This window comes from Eurypyga helias, unplaced genomic scaffold, assembly GCF_000690775.1.
Source record: "Eurypyga helias isolate BGI_N326 unplaced genomic scaffold, ASM69077v1 scaffold36089, whole genome shotgun sequence".
NCBI classification, from domain to species: Eukaryota; Metazoa; Chordata; class Aves; order Eurypygiformes; family Eurypygidae; genus Eurypyga; species Eurypyga helias.
Window position 1 is genome coordinate 4017 of NW_010274556.1, and position 227 is coordinate 4243.

At 61.2% G+C, this 227-nt stretch overlaps 1 protein-coding gene across 1 annotated transcript in view; it reads left to right on the forward strand.

Annotated features, from left to right (window-relative positions):
• Positions 1-58, forward strand: part of CAMK4 (calcium/calmodulin-dependent protein kinase IV) — a gene marked incomplete at both ends in the record, with an annotated part of 2008 nt that extends 1950 nt beyond the window's left edge. The window contains 1 exon segment of the mRNA XM_010159846.1: positions 1-58. This exon segment is cut by the window's left edge and continues 29 nt beyond it. Coding sequence (XP_010158148.1) covers positions 1-58 — 58 coding nt within the window.
• Positions 59-227: the final 169 nt, after the last annotated feature.

Sequence of the window (227 nt, forward strand, 5' to 3'; positions counted from 1 at the left end):
TCACATGGACAGTACACAGAAGAAACTGCAGGAATTTAACGCCAGGCGGAAACTGAAGGTGAGGGGAAAAATCCCCCTTGAGCCTCACGTTCGTGTTCCCCCGTGCAAACCTCCGGGGTCAGCGAGAGCCGCTGGCGCTGGGTTTTGAGGACCCCCCACCCCGAGCAGATCGATGTTCGGTGACACGTGGCAGCTCGGGGGGGTGGCTGGCTCGGGGAGGGGGTGAA